General features: G+C 43.3%; 1 protein-coding gene across 1 annotated transcript in view; it reads left to right on the forward strand.

The window, feature by feature from the left end:
* The first annotated feature begins 1,952 nt into the window (after positions 1 to 1,952).
* Positions 1,953 to 18,110, forward strand: part of LRRC43 (leucine rich repeat containing 43) — an 80,255-nt gene continuing 64,097 nt past the window's right edge. Inside the window, exons 1-4 of the mRNA XM_063456992.1 lie at positions 1,953 to 2,087; positions 3,419 to 3,670; positions 9,398 to 9,508; positions 9,607 to 9,746. Coding sequence (XP_063313062.1) covers positions 1,992 to 2,087; positions 3,419 to 3,670; positions 9,398 to 9,508; positions 9,607 to 9,746 — 599 coding nt within the window. The 5' untranslated portion in view covers positions 1,953 to 1,991. The remainder of the gene's footprint in view (positions 2,088 to 3,418; positions 3,671 to 9,397; positions 9,509 to 9,606; positions 9,747 to 18,110) is intronic.

Raw genomic sequence — 18,110 nt, forward strand, 5'->3', positions numbered from 1 at the left:
CTTCTTGCAGGGAGGGAGGCAGGCATGCAGGCACTTGGGCGGCTAATTGTAATCCAGGCGCGCGGCGCCGGCGAGGGAGCAATGATTTGAGAGCTGCTCAGCTCCCTCGCGCGCCGCAGATGCTGGGAGCTGGAATAGGACGTCATATTCCAGCTCCTGGCATCACTCTGTGGCGCACGAGGGCGCTGAGCAGAGAGCTCACTAATCAGTGCTCCTTTGCCAGCGCCGCGCGCCCGCCTGGATTTTTTGTTAGCCGAATGCCGCCAGGCTAACAAGGTATTTTCCTGGGCATTTGGGGGCGTTTTTTTTGCCGTCCAAGGCAAATGCCTTGTTTGCCTCGCGGCAAATACGTCCCTGCATGTACCTCTGATATGAAAGGAACTGGATGTTTCCATAAAATATATAGAGCAGAACTTTTTTTGTGGTACCCTGTTTCCCTGAAAATAAGACATCACCTGAAAATATGGTCTAGCTTTACCCTAAAAAAAAAATAGTCGCTAGTTTGCTAATCCCCGAACATAGATTCACAGGAAAATTTAATAGAAAACCCTGTCTTATTTTCAGGGAAAGACGGTACTTTCATTTATTAGTGTAATGGGGCAGTTCAGTTAAAACTTAAAAAAAGTGACCCCATGTATTACCATGCAAATGGAGAATATCACAGCATGAACCTGCTATACCACCATATGCGAGTCATATCCCCCCTTTCTTCACGTCACATGTGTAACAGTTTGCTGATTCTGATGTTATAATGGCTATAAACATAACAGGTGACAAGGACCATCAAAAAACTTGATCTTTCTGGGGACTTGTCTTAGGGAGCAAGACCGAAGTGCATAGCTTTAAAATGATGCCAAATTTGGACTCTTGAGAATGTCACACACAGATTCTCCACACAAATACACTGCATTCACACACACTGGCATGCCACACAAACACCCCTAGATTTAAACACTAATGCTTCACCAAATATATTCCCACTTTAACAAATCCACTGACACTCTATGCTGTGGGCAAAACAGGAATTAAAAACACAATTCTAATCTGTTCACACACCAGTGAGAGTAACTACTAACCTAGTATCTTGGGACTTTTTTTTGAGCCCTCATGTTCATGGCTTACAAATACACCACAAAGAACATGCCAACTACAGCCTGCTGAAGTGGTTATGGTGCTAGGAGTACCCTGGCATTCACTGAATGCAACAGTTTGCTAAAAGCTCTTCTTTCCTGGGGTTCATTGGGCACTGGCCCCTGCCTCTCTGCCTCTGCAGCCTTTTAGCAAATGGTTTGACTACTTACACTACTATGTGCACTCCTGCCACGATAACCACAGCGCACTTTAACAAATAACAGGAAAAATAAAATCTAATATGCATAATTTTACTTTTATCTATCCCTAAATATAACATAGTTTGCTTTCTCAAATTATATAGTTTTCTTTTTATAATTATGGCATTAGGAATATTAATACCTGGATATTGTCACTAAATCATCAACAACGTTGTTGTGTAACTGATTTACATATTTATCATGACATGCAAAATATGTTATAGCTTCTAGCAGTGTTTCAGAAATGTATATTTATATTGAAGTCAGGACACATAACTCCGTTCATTCGTTTTGTCCTGTCACCTAAGCTGTGTGCTCTGATTAGAAAACCTAAAATTTTGGAATTTGAATAAAAATGTGAGTAGAAATACTTGAATAATTAATTCCTAAAAGCAAAGCTGTGTGCCTAAATATTCAGCCTCTGAGTCATACTGTGACCTTTTGCTTATAAAGTCACTTGTGGAAACGACAATTACAATCGCACGTCTGTAACCAGCATTGGGCGGGCCGCCCTTGAACAGGAAAAGAAGCTTTGAATAGATTTGCATTTATGTTACTAGGCAACAGGACGCATCAACCTGTAAGTTCGTGATTTACCCAGACTCCAACGCGCGTGGATTGTAGTTCCACAGCAAAACTATGTATCAAAGATAAGTTCTGATGATCAAAATGTCGGGTATCTCTGTGTCTGCAGCTTTGAAAGACCAGCTGCAAACTTTGTGCTTGAGATCCTTCCCATGTGGCCCTGGGAGCTGGGTAATTACTCACACTTACTTAGTGTTTCTATGTACATGTATTAGAGGAATTCATTACACAAATATAGGGGTTCAGTAATGTAGTTGTTTGAATGCTGATACTTACAAAGAATGTGTTTTAATGCATTGCACAAATTAATATGTCATATGGCATTTTTCATCAAGATATTGATTTGCCCAGTATTAATGAAACCTTGTCAGAATTGTTAAAAGGATTTGTAACTCTTAAAATATGCAGAAAAATATTTTTCTCATTATGAAAATGTGATTTATATTAGCAGTGTAATGGTAAGAAAAAACTAATACAAAGACAATACTGTATATCATTAAACAAATGTACCTTTACGATTGTTTCCCCATTTTAAACTACTTAATGGGAGCACAATCTTAAAGGCAATAATTAATCATCGTTTTTAGCAGGCTTTCTTAATATCAGACATCAATCAGAAATCCTTCCATCAGACATCAAATTTGCATAGATAATGAACGGCATCAGATAATAGGGTGGTCTAAGACAAATTAATCATACAAAATGTGCAAATGAAATGTCTGTAATATCAATATTAAAAAACATGATTAAAACAAAATGGGGGGAAAAACACATGAATCTTCATTGGCTACAGAGGCTAGTACTGCAGCTGGTATGGAGGGAAAATAAGTGGGAAAAAATAAATAAATAAAATTTCTAGATGTTTTTTACACTAGCCCATTTACCATTGGTTGGTGGAAAGTCTTCCCTGTCCAAAGTTGTTTACTAGTTATTCTCTTAATCCATTCTTCTGACTCCTCTGTGCTTGTAGACCGTTGTAGACCGTGTCTTTAATATTTTGGGTACTTGAGGTAGCAATCTGTAATACTGTTCTTACTATTGTATTATGTAAATATCTTTCAGATAAAGATTGTTAAAAAAAAAAAAAAACATGATCGATATGGTTCACATACAGATTATACAAAGATATTCAATAATATACATTCCAAAATAGCTGAATAAGTATAACTAAGTATATAGTGTAGTGAGTTATAATAGCTATTCCTCCACGTGCTTTGTCACATTTGGGGGTCTGTTTTTGCAGAGACCCCTGAAGTTGATATCCCCATTTTCATGTGCTTCATTCTAGGGATGAAGCTAAATGTAGTTATATTTATGTGAAGGTCACCCTTGTACTGCTTAATTCCTTCTTCTGCTCCCACCATTACATGTGGATGCCATTTCTCCTCTTGAATTCCATAGAAAGATATAATGTAAAATGTTCCAGGAATTTGTCTCTTCCTATTTTAATGTTGTCTTGTCTGCACATGTTAGTATTGAAACTTTTTTTTATTACTTTCTAGGCACATTCCTATTTGAAAAATGGCAAGTCTATCTCAGTTGACCCACTATTGGAAATGGGAAACGACCCACAACGTGAAAGTCTGGATGACTTGAATGATCTTGTAACCTGTGATTGCTCTCCCTGGAAGTTGGAGGATGGTTGTAGTCCTGAGATCCATCATCTGAGACTGTTGGCCATAAAATGTCCTGAAAACATCACTGACCAGTTTGTCTATTCATACTTTACATCACTGAGGGTCGTAGATAAAGAGGTGAGTTGATTAACATGCTAGTAGCAAATGAGGAAAACTTTCATCTGGGTTTCCTTGAAAAAAAATACAACCCCCCCTTATAATGTATAGGACTCATCTAATGCACTTTACTTTAATTTATCTACTTATCATAATCATTATCCTTATCATTCTTATTACATTTTAAGAAATGTGAAGTAACAGCTTTTTTCTGCACATTTTGAAGATGTAAAAGTTGACAGCGAACTAGACCTGCAGTTATTTAATATGTGTGTGCAAGTTGTTAAATGTGCTTGAGTTTGCAGTTTAAAAAGGTAGGGTCAGGGGGCGGGACCTGACCGCCATGCTGGCCGGTCGCATGGAACAACAGCTCCATCAACTTTCCAACGTTTAAGCTTTAAAAAAAGAACTCTTGAACCTATCAGACGACCTTACGCGGTGGGCCGGCACATGAGGAAGCACTGGACCCGGGAAGAGGCTTGCAATTAATGTTTTAGTCCCTCGGAGAGATATACATCGTTCCTTCTGGATGAGGCCTACTCGGGCGGTGAGTGAGGCGGACGGACGCTTTCCCGCCCGATGGTATCCAGCCGGACTCCCTCAGCTGGGCGAACTGGGCCCTGTCCCCCCGCTCTGGGCCGGCGGGGGTGATCCCGTCCCACACCCTGCGACCCCTGCCGCAACGGAGATCACAAGGCCCCGACGTACTGCCAAAAAGCAGCTCAAACAACAAGCCACATCTAAAATGGCGGCAATCATGACACTGCCAGCTCTCACTGTCACCTCCAGAATCCTCGGCAGGCTTTACATACCTGTTTGGGGCAGCCCGATCGGCGGGAACACAGTGACACACCACCTCCGTTTATACGCCTGACCAAAGTTATCGTGGTCCTTGAGCCCACACACGGCGAAGAGGTTGGAGAGGCTGCAAGCCGGCACACGCGGCACAGAACCAGCTAACTGGCCCAGCAGACAATCCCTCGGGCCTGTCCGGACGACCAGCACATGGTGCACATTATCGCTCCATCCCTCAGATCTAGCCCGTAGCACCTCCACGGCGGCATAGCGACACTTACCAGCCGGACCGCAGCGTAGCTTACTCATGCAATGGTTAACTCATGAATATTTAACCCTTTAAAAAATGTGCAATTCTTATCAAATGTCCTCAGTGTGTTTCTGCTTTGTAAGCCCTCCTGCTTGTTAACTGCTTTTGGGGCATGACAAGCATGTCTAACAATATGGACAGCAAAAATAAAGAATATATATATATATATATATATATATATATATATATAAATAAAAAAAAAAGTAGGGTCATGGCTTATGGGTAGGTAGTGAATAGTGAAAAAAGATTTATCCTAAAGCATCTTGAATGTAGGCACCACTACTAATCTCAGCGTGGATTGTAAAGAAATCAAAGTTAAATTACAATTTTAGGAGAAAATAAATAGATTACAAAACTTCTCAAAGTCAGCCATGTTTTCATTATGGCTATTTTGATCTTTAAAAAAAATAACACTTTAGTTAATGTGACAAAGTGCCCTTCGCCACTTGTGCCTGGAGATGACTAATTGCCAGCCTCCTGCCATGTGACTATGGTCCCTGGGAGATTTTGCCAGTTAAAAACACTATTTGGACTTATTGGTGTTTAAAAGACTGTCCTTTAAATGGAAGAGGCACAATTCTACAATCTTTACTATGGCACTTCGGATTCACCCGAGGTGCCGAAGTAGTCGAAGTTCGAACACGTGGCGGTGGCCAGGCCCGGACTGGCCATCGGGCATACCGGGCAAATGCCCGGTGGGCCGCGATGGCCGTGGGGCCGAGGCCGGCAGGGGAGATCACAGGATCTCCCCTGCCGGCCCCTGCAGGGCCAGCGCTATCTGAGCGCCGGCCCTGCTCTGTGCCTCCATGGGCCGGTGGGGAGATCAAAGATCTCCCTCACCGGGCCACAGGCACTGTTACAGGCGGCCGGTGCTGGGGAGTGAGGCAGGCAGGAAGAGAGAACACCGGCGGAGCTCTAGCCAGCAGCTCCGCCGGGTCCTCTCGCGAGGTCTCAGCGTTGCCGCGGTTACCGCGGCAACGCTTAGATCTCGCAAGATCACCACTGGACCACCAGGGATCAGGCAGAACGGCACCCTCCATGACACCAGGCACCCCCCTATGGAAACCCGGCTTCCCACCCCCTCCCAGGCTAAAGGTAAGAAGGGAGGGGGTGGGATACATCATTTTAGTTTTTATAAATAATAATAATAATAAAAAAAACATATTTATTCAATAATTGTGCTATATACACACACACCAAGAGCACTCACACACAGCACACTCATACTAACATCACCATTAGACACACACACACACACACACACACACAGCACCCTCAGACACACACACACACACAGCACCCTCAGACACACACACACACACAGACACACACACACAGCACCCTCAGACACACACACACACACAGCACCCTCAGACACACACACACACACAGCACCCTCAGACACACACACACACACAGCACCCTCAGACACACACACACACAGCACCCTCAGACACACACACACACACACACACACCCTCAGACACACACACACACACCCTCAGACACACACACACAGCACCCTCAGACACACACACACACACCCTCAGACACACACACAACCCTCAGACAGCACACACAGCACCCTCAGACAGCACACACAGCACCCTCAGACACCACACACAGCACCCTCAGACACCACACACAGCACCCTCAGACACACACACAGCACCCTCAGACACACACACAGCACCCTCAGACACACACACAGCACCCTCAGACACACACACACACACACAGCACCCTCAGACACACACAGCACCTTCACTCACACAGCACCCTCAGACACACACATCACCTTCAGTCACACACATCACCTTCAGTCACACAACACACTCACACACAGCACACTCTCAAACATATACAACACACACACGTATGTATAATATATAAAATAACACTCAGTAAGTTAACAGACAAAAAAAATAGAAACATAGAATGTGACAGTAGATAAGAACACCCTCACACACACACACACAGCACCCCTCTTACACACACACTACAATCCTCACACACACACACAGCACACCCAACACACTGCAATATATATATATGTGTTTGGACGTATTGTTTGTGTGAAGGGTGCAGTGTGTTGGGTGTGCTGTGCGTATGTGTGAAGGGTGCAGCATGCATAATATTATTATTATTGCCATTTATATAGCACCAACAGATTCTGTAGCGCTTTACAATATTATATACTACAGCACCACTACACACATTACGCTCCAGATGCATGCTAGATCCCTTACCCTATTTACACTCTGAATCCTCTATACAAACACACACACAATCTCCTATACACACAAGATCCCCTACACACACACTACATTCCTGACATACAAACTCTGGATCCCCTATGCACACACTACATTCCTTGTAAGCAAACACATACTACATTCTCTAAACACACACTCTTTACAACCCCTACACACACTACAGCCCGTATGCACACACTCGCTACATCCCCTATACACACTATGCCCCCTATAAACACTCGCTACAGCCCCTAGCCCCACATATTACACCACAAACACAAATTAAATTGACCTATTTACACAATACCACACCACAATCAACTTACTCAACACACACGCAATCCCACAAGCAGGCTCCAAACACATGCACCATACGCTTTTCTGGCCCTTTTGTCCTCTGGTATCCCACTTATGGAGACACCAGAGACAAGTTAAAAGCAAACACAGCGCAAGCTTGTTATTAAATTTGCTTGCACTGTGCAGAACAAATACAGGGCCTTTTTCTAATGCTAGAGCTCCTCAGCGGGGCTCTGCGCATTGCACTAATATGCTCACTTTGAGAGGGGGTGTGCTTGTCATTAGTGATGACAAAACATACCCTCTCTGGCCCCGCCCCTTTCTCAGGGGGCCGCTGTGATTGAAAAATGCCCGGGCCGAATTTTTTTCCCAGTCCGGCCCTGGCGGTGGCCATTTTAATTTAGCTGAAGTTTTACCTTCCCTGGAACTAACTCATTCGACAATTCGAATGCACGCCGTTCGACAATTCGAACGGTTGCCGTTCGCCTATTTGAACTATATTTAACATGGTAAATAGACCGGCCGCACAGCCTGATTCTCTGGAACTGTTTTGGGCATTAAAATGTGCGTGCGTGCGTGCGGTCGGTCAAAATATGACTTCCAGCTAATCCGGCTGAACGAATGATTTCTGGATATGTTTGTTCCCTATGTATAATGTTAAAAGTATAGAAAGTGTGTAAAATGTGTGTACGGTTAATTATGTTATCTCTCAGGCTAAGGGGAGGGGATGTGTGGGATGTAACCAGTTGTGGATTGGATAATTCTTAATTGCCTGTGGGTGTCTCCCTTGCATTGGAGAATTGCATAAAAGCAGAGTATGTGTCATTAAACCCTAGACCTGCTTGACCCTTCCTTTCTTGAAGCCTTGGCTCATGCTTGGGGGATAGGATAACTACACTCTGGGGATTGCTATAATCACACTATACTCCCCAGGGTAAGCTCTTGTAAGAGCTTTTCTTGTTCATGCTTAACCCTCAATCTAGAGTCTTGTCTCTTATTGGGGGAATTGCTATATCACTACATGGGATTGCTATGCTCTGCATGCTCCCTTGGCTAATCACTTCTAAGCTCTTTTAAGAGCTTGTTCCTGCTTTGCTCTCTTGGAGGAGAGGTTCACCTACTGGAACCTGGAGCCTTGTCGTAGGTCCAGGGTGGGTAGGAGACGGCAAGACCCCAACCAAGCTACGGTGGTTCATGGGGTCTGCGGTGGCTGTGGTGTCTGGCAGAGCGCTTTGAGCCCTCGGGAAGCACTAGGAGCATCTAGTAGGGAAAGCATTGGATTGGCTAAAATCGGCACGGTGGCGGGGCCAAATGCCATTTTGGCCCATCAGGACCTCCTCATAGAGATGCATTGAGTCAATGAATCTCTATGAGGAAAATTCAGCGTCTCCCTGCAGAGCGTGGGGATGCTGAACGGCAGGGCTGCTTACTGTGCAGCCCTGAGCCAGGAAGCCCCTCCAGTGGCCATCTGAGGAGTGGCCACTTGGAGGTGTCCCTAGGGGCAATGTAAACACTGGCAGTGTTTACATGAAAATGCCTGAAGGGAGCTATTAGACTCACCAGAATAACTACATTAAGCTGTAGTTGTTCTGATGACTATAGTGTCCCTTTAACCCCTTAAGGACACATGACATGTGTGACATGTCATGATTCCCTTTTATTCAGGAAGTTTGGTCCTTAAGGGGTTAAAGGCATTTTCCCTCTAATGTAATTTTTATTGCGAAAACTATTTCTACCCGAATACAAAGTGTTTAGGCTAGGCTTCTACAAGCTTTGTACACATGGTTTGCGGCTGGGTCCAACTAATTTATACATAAAGTTGGGCAAGAAGGAGATGAGTTAAATCACTGCTACTTTTAATATTCACTACTTCGGGTTTATTATTATTATTATTTATAAAGTGCCAACAAATTCCGCAGCACTGTACAGTATCAATAGGTCTATCCCTTATTGTGCTTTGAACTTGTTTGTGCAATAAATCAGCTTTTTAACCACTGTACACATTTGGCTTTCAAGAATTTTAACACAAGTTTATAGAAGTTAATTTTTTTTCCTCATTCTTGATTATTGCCATTTTTTACTCTTCTACAGGTGAGTGACGTGGATGAACACCTGCTCAGATTCCATAATTTAAAAGAACTGGTTTTAAGTGTCAATAAAATAAAAACTGTACATTCATCTAATCTTCCAAGGACATTAAAGGTGATTATCTGACATTTTTGTAATTGTTACTGCAGAAATTGTTGCAGTAAATGGAGAAATGTAAATCACCTTTTATTAATCCTTTACATTTTGAATAGGTGCTGGAGCTCTGTTCAAATCAGATTTCAAGCTTGAAGGAACTGAGTACAAACCCTCCTCCCACACTACAACATCTGGGCCTCGCTTATAATAAGATTCAATGTTCCTCTGAAAACATGTACTTAACAGCAGAGCAGTGGTAGGTATAACATTGTGATTGTTAGCATTACTATAAACACTTTTAAAAGTAATATATAGGTTGCAAAATGTATATTTTTAATGCGGAATCTCTTCCTAGCTATCTAAATTAATTTGCTTTAAAGGAACACTACATCGTTAGGTATCATGGTTATAAACAACCCAACACGCAGTAAATACATTCAACAGAGAAACCTAGGCAGGTATACCGATCCTAAGAGTGGCTGTGCTTCTGGAATAAAAGGGAAACATGACATGTCACACATGTCATGTGTCCTTAAGGGGTTAAACAAGCATACTAGGATAACAGATAGGAAGGTCAAAACAAGCCAATGTCAAAGGGAAACCAGTAAGCAGGTATATTAGAGACAGTCATGGATGTCTGAAATCAGAATAGTCAGGGAAGTCAAAAAACAGAATAAACGAGAATAATATAAATGTGCTATTGGGACACTAAAGATCCACAACAGGGCACTGTGCTCTTGGCAAATAAAATTTTTATAGGCTGTGGCTGTTATTATGGTAACCACACCCCCAAAACTTAAGATGGATGTGAATGTGACGCAAATCAGCACCAGTTAGGTCATGACTCCGGGGCGTGTGCATTGCATCATTAAAATGAATTTGAGCACAGCTGCTAGCATCAGAGAGGTCAAATGTGTAAGCAGGAACTGGGGAGATGGCGGTCCGCTGGATCGGTGCGTCATGTGATCTGTGTGCCTCTAGGTTAAGAAATGGCATGCTGACATTAGGGATACAAATGTGTAGCCATTTAGATGACTTGCCCTCCCTCTGAGTGAAGAGGTAGTTTACTCTATGTAACCCTCTGATAGAAATAGCTGAATTTTACTCCTATTTCTGTTGAAACACCTAGTGGCTCTAGAGTAATTTAAACCTTGCACTGTAAACATTACCGCTCTGCAGGAAAAGTAAGTTCTGTGGAAACACCTCTAATGGCTGTCAGAGTGACAACCACTATAGGCATTTAAAGGGACACTCCATTGTGTAAATACGAATCATGGCTTAGTAGATATACCTCTGATAAACTTTTTTTATTGGGGTTAAATCTAAAAACAGCTTTCAAAAACTGTAGTTCTCGTGTCTGCTGCATACTGGAATCTATTCCCTCAGAAGAACATCCACACTATATTAGACGACTAATCTCATCAGTGGTACCTACAAGACAAGTTAAGCACTTCTCTTTTGATGGCATATATAGGATTAACAAATCCCCACAAGCGCCTTACATGATGTTATTCTATTATGTCAGATGCTAGCCAAAAGACAAGGCTTGATGAAAGCACTTAAGGGGAAGACACCTTATGGGTGTGAGACTTGTAATATCACATTTTTCCAAGACCTGAGCAGATCCACGTTACTTTCGTGTAAATCTATGCATCCAATTGCCAAAACATTTTAAACTGCAGGACTTGCATGTTAATGGTTCACTCCCAGGTCCATATTGGTTCTTAAAGACAGGAACTCATATAAAGCTTCTGAACCTACAGAAGGTTCAGCCTTTCTAGCAGCACTGGGCTTAGCAGACAACATACCAGCAACGCTGAGACCACCTTCCAACCATTCATAGACTGTCGCCAGGGTGACAGCAATTGTTCCCAGGGTGGAGAGGGACTTATTATGTTATGTTATTGGTTCTTTCCTGTTTTCCAGTCTTTTATTTTTTTGTACTTAATACTGTAAGTACAAATGGTTCCTATGATACATGTGCTGCTCAGGCAGATTCTACGCAATGTAGTGTTAGTATAAACCCCCCTGCCACCTCTCCTGTAAGTCCTTTTTGCAGACTACAGTACCATTCGAGGTTCAATCTGGCGGTAATTCTTCTTTAAACATGCTGGAAGTCGTGTTGGTACTACCTAGAACTAGAGTATTTAAAGGAGGTGGTGCAGCCGCTTGTAGAGGTAGAGGTATCACAAAGGTCTCAGTAGCAGGTTCCTCAAGGACATTGACAGTGTCAATTACCATAGTCGGAGTATTTTTGGCCATAGATCAATGTGAACTGGTATGACAACAGTGCTGGCAATTCACAGACAGAGGTGCATTGCTGACCGGGTAGATCTGGACAGTGCCCAAACGGAGAGCCTGAGGCCCATATGGACGAGTAGGGCAGAGGGAGATAAAATGCCCTTTTTCTCCACAGTATAAACTAAGACCCCAGCCTCTCCTTCTATCTCTTTCCTCTGAAGACAACCTGGTGCGGATGACCCCGATCTCCATAGGTTCCTCTTTGTTCATTGGAGTCTCCCTTGGAACCGGATCATAAAGAGGCAACAAGGAGGCATGGCGTTGGTACAAGGTCTCCCTGTTTCTGGGAACCTGGGATCTTCTGGGACGTGGAGCAGGCTTTGTCACAGTGTTCTTGCACTGCGAGTCCATCACAGTAGTGAAGGATTCCCAAGTGCCAAGGACAGGACTCTTCGCCTGCTACATCTGGTGAGCCCATTTGTTGATCCATCCAGACAACAGGTTGATAGCCACTTGGACCATGATGGAATCTGTGGCATTTGTCCGAGGCTTCAAGGAAAAGAACACCTCGCAATCCACTTTGAAGGACTGGAAGGACGTGCAGCTACCATCAAATCTCTCATCAGCTATGCCCCAGATCTTGACAGCATTGCATCTGCAGTTGTCATCCAGGGCATTCAGTTGATAGGACAGTGTCTGCTTGAAGTGGTGCTTATTGTTCGGCAGCGGCCATCTGTCTTTAGGCTATGGCCGAAGTATCCTCCTCATATTCTTCATCAAATCCAAAATGTCACCCTTGGTGGCTGAGGTATTGCGGTCGGCAACGATCTGTTGAGTATTCCCCGATTTAGGAATGGCATCGGGTGTAACAGTCACCTGGGGACTTATGGAACAGTTTACCAGGAGTTGGAGCCCATTTGCAGGAGATGGCACAAGGAGGAGACAAAATCCAAAAACACAGTACAGATAAAGGGGTAATCCAAAGGCAGGGTCAGTCGAGAAGCAGAAGTCAGGGCTGGCAGCGGAGTAACGTAGTCGGTAAAGCAGGCAGAGGTCAGAGTCCAGGAAATCAGTCAGTAGTGTAGCAAAGATCCGGCAGGAAACACCAAACAGACAAAATGACCAGATACTAGGTCTCAGGCAGGGCTGGCTTTAACAGCCTGCTAATTAGGTGCAGCTGACCCTAATTGGAAAAGGGGCAGCCACGCCTTGCTGTCTGTAGGGTTACAGCTGTGCCGTGACTGGTCTTCTCTCTTGCCGGAGGGAACGGAGGGCAGTGCGTGCAGCAGAGGGTCTCAGGGTGTCATTGTATAATATACGCATTGCTGCAGCAAAGGAGTCCCATGAGTCCAGTATTGGACTGTTTGAGTGCAGGAGTTGGTGTGCCCAGGTTTGGGGTTTACCCGACAGCAGGGCAATAGTAGTGCGAACCTTCACATAATCATTGGGGTGTTTGCATGGTTTTAAAGTGAAGAGCAGTTTGCAGACTGTGATAAATGATCACAGTTCAGTCCTTTTCCCAGTGAACTTGTCAGGTAATGCAATATCAGGTTCAGGAGCATGGTGTGTGTTCCCCTTTAACTCAGCAAAATAACGCTGCAATTCACTTACGGTTTGGAACAGGAGGGTCACTTGCTGTGTGAGGGTACTCAGGACATTCATCATCTCCGCGGGCTCCATGGTAGTTGATCTGGTCATTATGTAACAGTCGCCTGGGGACTTATGGAACAGTTTACCAGGAGTTGGAGCCCATTTGCAGGAGATGGCACAAGGAGGAGACAAAATCCCAAAACAAAGGCAGGGTCAGACGAGAAGCAGCAGTCCGGGCTGGCAGCGGAGTAACATAGTCGGTAAAGCAGGCAGAGGTCAGAGTCCAGGAAATCAGTCAGTAGTGTAGCAAAGATCCGTCAGGAAACACCAAACAGACAAAATGACCAGATACTAGGTCTCAGGCAGGGCTGGCTTTTACAGCCTGCTAATTAGGTGCAGCTGACCCTAATTGGAAAAGGGCTGCAGGTGGATCAGCACTGCTTGAACAAGGAGGTAGAGGAGCTGTGGTCTGGCTGGGTAGCAACACTGCCCTCACCGTTAGGCCTTTAAGCGTTTTGGTTTTCTTCCCCATACCATCAGGTGTGTATTGCTCAGCTTATACTCTGTTTCGCCAGAACCCATATGCGACTGACCTCCTGACTGCCTAAGCCATGGGGTGTTTAACCCCAATTTAGACAGATATCAACTACTACTAGTGCATTTTCTTCATAATACATTTTTTTTCCTTTATGTTTCTGGCATACTGTGATAGACTACCCTGTGGATCATAAATCTCTCTCTCTCTCTCTCTCTCTCTCTATATATATATATATATATAAATATCTCTAGCTGTCTCTTACAGCTAGAGGACATATAAAGACATACTTCTTGTAGTATATGCCTCAACCTAGCAAAAATAAGTTTACCATTTTCCTTTTACACTATAATCTGCCATACCGTGTTTCCCCGAAAATAGGACCTACCCCGAAAATAAGCCCTAGCCGAATTTTCGGGGTGGGCTGCAATATAAGCCCTACCCCGAAAATAAGACCTAGGCATTTTACCTTTGCGGCCCGGCGGGACTTCCTTCTTCTATGAGGAGGGGGAGGAGCGTTGCGGGCCGCGGCATCGCGCAGCGTGATGACGACGTGCGCAGCGCCGTCAGTCTGCCTTCACGGATCTTCAGCGGAAGGATCCATTCCGGGCGGTGAGGCACCCAGTGGTCGGACTCTTTGAACTGTGAGTAGATACCGGTATTTTATGTCTGGGACTTAATTAATTAAAGGGGGGGGGGGGTGAATTAATTAAAGGGGGGGTGAATTACTTAAAAGGGGGGTGAATTAATTAAAGGGGGGGTGAATTAATTAAAGGGGGGGTGAATTAATTAAAGGGGGGGTGAATTAATTAAAGGGGGGGTGAATTAATTAAAGGGAGGGTGGATTAATTAAAGGGGTGGTGGATTAATTAAAGGGGGGGTGGATTAATTAAAGGGGGGGTGGATTAATTAGAGGGTGTGTGTGGATTAATTAGAGGGGGGGTGGGTTAATTAGAGGGGGGGTGTGGATTAATTAGATGGGGTGTGTGGATTAGAGGGGGGTGTGGATTAATTAGAGGGGGTGGATTAATTAGAGGGGATGGATTTATTAAAGAGGGGGGTGGATTAATTAAAGGGGGGGTGGATTAATTAGGGGGGTTGGATTTATTAAAGGGGGGGTGGATTAATTAGAGGGGGTGGATTAATTAAAGGGGGGTGGATTAATTAAAGGGGGGTTCAATGTACATACCGGTACCGTAAATAAATAAGCCCTACCCTGAAAATAAGCCCTTGTGTGTTTTGTGTGACTAAAATTAATATAAGACCCGGTCTTATTTTCGGAGAAACACGGTAGCATCACACATACAGATAATTTTAACCGTTTCCCTGAAATGTGCAGATATTATACCATATGTGCTGTGGTCAAAAATATTTTTTTTTTTAGGGAGAACAAGTTTTGTACAGTCTCTATGTTTATTTGTTTATTTGTTGTTTATTTTTTTGATTTTATCCATCTTGCCTTTGAGACAACTTAATCGTCCGTTTAAATATAAAATTAGGTATTCATAATCTTTGGGACCTGTTGTGTATCAGAATTGATGCTACGCCTTAATTCTGTTTGTAATGTATAATACATTTATGCCTCAATAAAAAGTGATTGACAAAAAAAAAGTTGAAAATGGGGGGGAATCCAATTTTCTTCACACTTTTGCTTATAAAAATCTAGCTTGTAAACACATCTAGTGCATCCAAATGAAAAGAACTGTAATAGAATCATAAATCAGACCTGAATGATAAATACCTCATATATTTAGAATCTAAATACATTTTCGATAGGTAATGCTAACCCTATACGAACCCCCCACTAATGCTATCCCAGCAGGGTGGATTTAAGTTAAATCAAACTGATTTAAATCACGATTTAAATCACTAGTCAGAAAGGCTTGATTTAAATCATAGTTTTCTACATAAAGACTAATTCTTCCTGGTATAACTTTAATATGCAAGTAGATGAAGATTTTTAGAATAACAACATTTCATATTAGTTTTTTTTTATCCCCAGTTTAATAGGTTAATCATTCATATTTGGACAACTTTTCTGTTGTACGTAGTGTGACCTTTATGGGCAAAGCAACACAGTCCTCTAGGGTAACAGGCATAGAACAACAGTCTCTGGTGCAAAAATTGTGTGGTTTATTTATAGCGTGCACAAAATCCATACAGCAATCAGTTTGTTCAAAAACTGCAGCACAACAGAAAGGAAAATCTACAAAATAAATCCTAGCTCAAATTTGAGCACTAACTAAACATAAAGAAATGTCCCTTACTCACCAGGGTAATAAACTACACAAATCAAAATAAGCATTGGTTTCACCAACCTTTAGCACATTGTTTAGATGCTGCTCTGCACAGACCTGCTCTCTCTCTGCAGGTCAGATTGTATCTGACTCTTTCTGCTCTGAGACCTGCTAATTAAAGCCTCAGCAGTTGCTAATTGGGCAGGTGAATGAGTATAGACTATGGAGGATTCTGGGTCCTAGATACCTTCCTTCTATGACCCTCCCATAGACTCTGTCACATATCCCCCCCGCCAGCTTAGACCCATCGGTCGTAGCGACCTTTGACAACGAACAATGGACTCTGGATAAACCATCTGCATTCCCCTGGTCTTTACCAGCTCTATGCTCCATAGAGAAGTTATATGGCTGAAGACTAAGGAACCACCTAGTTACTCTGGCATTTGTTTGCTTGTTATGTCTCATCCACGTCAATGGCGCATGATCTGTGACAAGTTTGAACCTTCTCTCCAACAGATAAAACTTAAGTGTTTCCAGTGCCCATTTTATGGCTAAGCATTCTTTCTCAACCACTGAGTATCTCTGTTCATGGGGATTCAGCTTCTTGCTCAGGTACATAATGGGATGTTCTTCTCCCCTGTGTACCTGAGATAGAACCGCTCCTAGGCCCACATCAGACGCATCTGTCTGTACCACAAATTCTTTTGTAAAGTCAGGGGCAACCAAAATTGGGTCAGCACACAAAACCTCCTTCAGGGTACTAAATGCCTTCTCTACCTCGGGAGTCCACTTAATCATAACTGGGCCTTTTGCCTTAGTTAGTTCTGTCAACGGGTTTGCGATCGTAGCAAAGTTAGGTATGAATCTACGGTAGTAGCCCACTAAGCCCAGAAATGCCCGAACTTGTTTCTTTGTCACAGGACGTGGCCAATCCACAATAGCATCTACCTTACTTTTCTGTGGTTTCAGGAGACCCCTCCCAATAGTGTAGCCCAAATACTTTGGATGGATTGGCAGTTAGACCTGCATCTCGTATAGACTTTATTACTGCCTGAACTCGGGGAAGGTGTGTTTCCCAATCTGTACTGTGTATAACCACATCGTCAAGGTAGGCAGCCGCGTATTCACTATGGGGCCTAAGGATTCTATCCATCATTCTTTGGAAGGTGGCAGGTGCACCATGCAACCCAAAAGGTAAGACTCTATAGTGAAATAAACCATCTGGTGTGGAAAAAGCTGTTTTTTCCTTTGGCCCGCTCCGTTAAGGGAACTTGCCAGTAACCTTTAGTCAGATCTAATGTAGTCAGATATCTGGACCATCCTAATCTCTCTATTAGGTCATCAACCCTAGGCATGGGATAAGCGTCAAATTTAGATATCTCATTTAATTTTCTGAAATCATTACAGAATCTGATTTCTCCATTTGGCTTGGGTACCAACACTATAGGATTACTCCATTCACTTTGTGATTCCTCGATAACCCCTAGCTCAAGCATCTTTCGGACCTCTGCTTTGATGGCTTCTTTTCTGGCCTCTGGGATTCGGTAGGGTTTTAAGTTAACCCTTTTTCCAGGTTCCGTAATTATGTCATGTTTAATAACATGAGTCTTTCCGGGTACTGGAGCAAACACATCCCGATTTCTAAGAACAAACTCTCGGACCTCATTTCTCTGATGAGGTGCTAGAGTGTCAGCAATGTTAACCTCTGGTACTTTGTCTACTTTGGTCAGAGGAACTTTATCTGTCATGGCCATCAAGGCCTCTCTGTCTGTCCAGGGTTTAAGTAAATTTATGTGGTATATTTGTTCGGGCTTTCTTCTACCAGGTTGTCTCACCTTATAATTAACCTCATTGACTCGTTCAATGATCTCGTATGGGCCATGCCAGTTTGCCAGGAATTTACTTTCTACTGTGGGGATTAGTACCATAACCCTGTCTCCAGGTTGAAAGACCCTAAGTCTAGCATTCCTGTTATAACTAGCTTTCTGGGCTTCCTGAGCTCTCTCCATATTTTCCC

This window comes from Pelobates fuscus, chromosome 5, assembly GCF_036172605.1.
Source record: "Pelobates fuscus isolate aPelFus1 chromosome 5, aPelFus1.pri, whole genome shotgun sequence".
In the NCBI taxonomy this organism is placed as follows: Eukaryota; Metazoa; Chordata; class Amphibia; order Anura; family Pelobatidae; genus Pelobates; species Pelobates fuscus.